This window comes from Etheostoma cragini, chromosome 22 (genome assembly GCF_013103735.1).
Source record: "Etheostoma cragini isolate CJK2018 chromosome 22, CSU_Ecrag_1.0, whole genome shotgun sequence".
Lineage (NCBI taxonomy): Eukaryota > Metazoa > Chordata > Actinopteri > Perciformes > Percidae > Etheostoma > Etheostoma cragini.
This window is the reverse complement of record NC_048428.1, coordinates 7,039,876-7,042,798: the sequence shown is the minus strand read 5'-3', so window position 1 is coordinate 7,042,798 and position 2,923 is coordinate 7,039,876. Positions and strand designations below refer to the sequence as shown.

Here is a 2,923-nt window from a genome sequence, read left to right as displayed (position 1 = left end):
ATATATATATAAAACATTCGTGAAGGTAATTAAAGTAATGAAAGTACGTAATGAAAGTGAATATTCATTCATATTCCAGTTTACGTGCAGCCGTGCAAAATAAGATTTTTTCTAACTTTTCCAGGTGTGGCGGACTTGTTTGAGTTTGAATGTGTTTGAAAACAGCGTCCCTCCTTCATTCCTTTGCATTTGTCATTGCGATATGTGTTCATATCCAAACACCTGTTGATATCCGAGTTCTTCATAATGTTTAACTTATCCTTCTTATCCTTTGGGCATGCATCGCTACCGTGTCCACAGCCCGGCATATGGTCAGCTGGCTGTTTTGTGTACAGTCACCATAGCAACGCACAGACCTGACCATAAGCCTTAAACAGGCAAGAGGCCGTAAAGTGGGGTAAAAAAAACAGATAGAGCATATTCCCAATGCGCAGTATACATTTCCAAATAATACCGCTAAAACCAGAAAAATACCAGCACATATCACACGTCTTAATCAGAAAAGGCTATATTCGGAAAAAACGCCTCATTCAGAATATGATTTTTACATGACCTGGATTGAATTCGGAATATTGTCATATTCGGAATGAAAGAGGAACGTTGCACGTAAAGGTAGCCAAGTTGTATGTTCCGAACACAAACAGCCTGCTATCCAAGGGCTGAGGAGCTGGAACAGAGCTGCCACAGGGTGTGTTACATCACCTGAAAACCCTCTCTTACTCTACTGCTGCTTTCAAAGGGCCGGATCATCCAAACCAGAACATTATCTTCTCAGAGCGTTTAGAGGCGAGAGCCACAGAGAGGTTTGGGAAGTCTGGAGATATGGAATACCTAATTGATGGTTTGTTTTTTTCTAAAAGAATTTGCTGACAATTAGTACAACACGTAAAATGAATAACATGAACCTTATCGTTCAAGCACCACCATCAGAACCTGAATTCCATCACCGTCATTGTGTGGGGTGGAGACTGAAGTCACAGGGACAGATGTCTCAAACCTGGACAAATCATACCGTTTTCAAAATTCTGATAAACCCCCCTTTACAGGGTTCTCTGCTCTAGAGCTGCAAAGATTATTTGATTAATTGATTAGTGATCAAATGTTAAACTACCAACTATTTATTGATATTCGATGAATCGGTTGAAATTTGAAGTTAAACTTCTTTTATTCCAGCCCTTTTTAAATGTGAATATGTTCTAGTTTATTCTCTCTTCTGTGACAGTTAACTGAGTATCTTTGAGTTGTGGACAAAACAAGACATTTAAGGACATCATCTTGGGCTTTTTGAGAAACACTGATCAACATTTTTTGCCATTTTCTGTCTAATTAAATAATTGAGAAAATGATGCATATTATACATTAAGCGACAATGACAATTGCAAGTTGTAAATTCTAAGTGTAAGTTCTATCCCCTGCACATTCCTCTTGGTTACATGTTTCGGTTGACAAAATGTACCCAATACATTCATTCTCACAGATAATGAGCGTCCCTCTCCTCCTGGTTGTACCTGTGTTCTGCTTCTGGCACGTTGGACAACCATCAATCCCAGCAGCCCCGCTCAGTCCTCCTCTGCTCTTTGGTCCCTCTGTGTCTTAGTTTATCTGCTCTTTATCTCCATCCAGATGTGTGTGTGTGTGTGTGTGTGTGTGTGTGTGTGTGTGTGCGTGTGCAGGTGTTCTACTGGAAGGCCAGCAGGAACATGAGCACCACGTTGATGACGATGAGCAGCATCATGATGACGAACACCACCACCTTCTGGGTCTCCGGCGGGAGGTTGCAGCGCAGCACGGTGGTGAAGAATCCCAGCCTCTGCCTGCTCCACCTCCCGGAGCCGCTGCCGCGAGCCATCAGTCCCCGGGCCTCGTCCTCTTCCTCCTCCTCAGCCCCGCTGCCCCTCCCCCGCCGCCTCTCCCTTGGCACCAAGCCTCCGCACCACACCGCGTCGCCCCGTCCTCCTCCCCGACTGTCTCCGTCGCCGTCCCCAGGCGCTGCGCTCCTCCTCCGCTCGGCTCCGGCGCTCGCCTTCTCCGCTTCTCCTGCCACTTTGCCGACGGCCAGCGTTGCCCCGGCCTGCCAGTGGAGGCTGGGTGCCTGACTGTGTCAGTGTGAGCGAGTCGGAGCGCTGTGAAGCTAATTGTGTGTTACATGCGGAGCATCCCCCGCCCTCCCAAACCCCCACCCCCTGCCCTTCCTCCTTTACTCCCTTTCTCCTCTTTCTCTCCTCAGGCACCTCCCCTCTCTTTCTGATTTCTAGGGTCCACCAGTTCAGTCTTTCTTTTCCTTTTGGTTCCACTGCTATCTTTCTTTCTCGGTCAGGATGTCAGGATAAAAGACGGAGGACGATATTCTGCATCTCTCCGGTTCGTGCTCATGCCTTCTTGTCTTTCTCTTCTTTTTATCCCTTTTTGTTTCCTTGCTCTCCGGCCCGTTCTTCTCTCACGCTCGCCTACATATGCTCAGTCGCATATACCTCTCAAACCAACCGGCCATTTGTTTTTCTTCTGCTTTGATTTTCCTCTTCTATCCCTCTGTCTCTGCCCACGCTATCTCTCCGTTAAGAGCTCCTGCTAAAATGGTGCTCTCCCTGGAGTGGTGCTGCCTCAGCCATCCATCTCACTACCAGGATCGCCCTCTTCTTCCCCCCCGCCCCTTCTTTCCCTTCCTTTCTTTTTGTGTGCCCACCCCTGCATAACTGGCAGCCTATCAGGATGCAGAGTGTGTCACCGTATCCTGGATACCAGAGTAGTTGAGGCAGGGCCATAGCAACCCCTGAGTGGGGGGTGGGGTTTTGGGATGAGAGGGACAGAGGGAGGTGCGGTTGAAGCCATGCAGAATAATGGACAGCTCTCCAGGGAATTATGTAGTGTGTGTGTGTGTGTGTGTGTGTGTGTGTGTGTGTGTGTGTGTGTGTGTGTGTGTGTG

General features: G+C 47.6%; 1 protein-coding gene across 4 annotated transcripts in view; it reads right to left on the bottom strand.

Annotated features, from left to right (window-relative positions):
• The window catches only part of arhgef4 (Rho guanine nucleotide exchange factor (GEF) 4), a 115,008-nt gene that overhangs the window by 14,511 nt on the left and 97,574 nt on the right, over positions 1–2,923 (bottom strand). Inside the window, exon 1 of one of the 4 annotated variants that reach the window (XM_034862501.1) lies at positions 1,509–1,765. The exons of the other annotated variants lie outside the window; for them this stretch is intronic. Coding sequence (XP_034718392.1) covers positions 1,509–1,541 — 33 coding nt within the window. The 5' untranslated portion in view covers positions 1,542–1,765. Of the gene's footprint in view, positions 1–1,508; positions 1,766–2,923 lie in introns of those variants that run through there. 4 annotated transcript variants of the gene reach the window in all.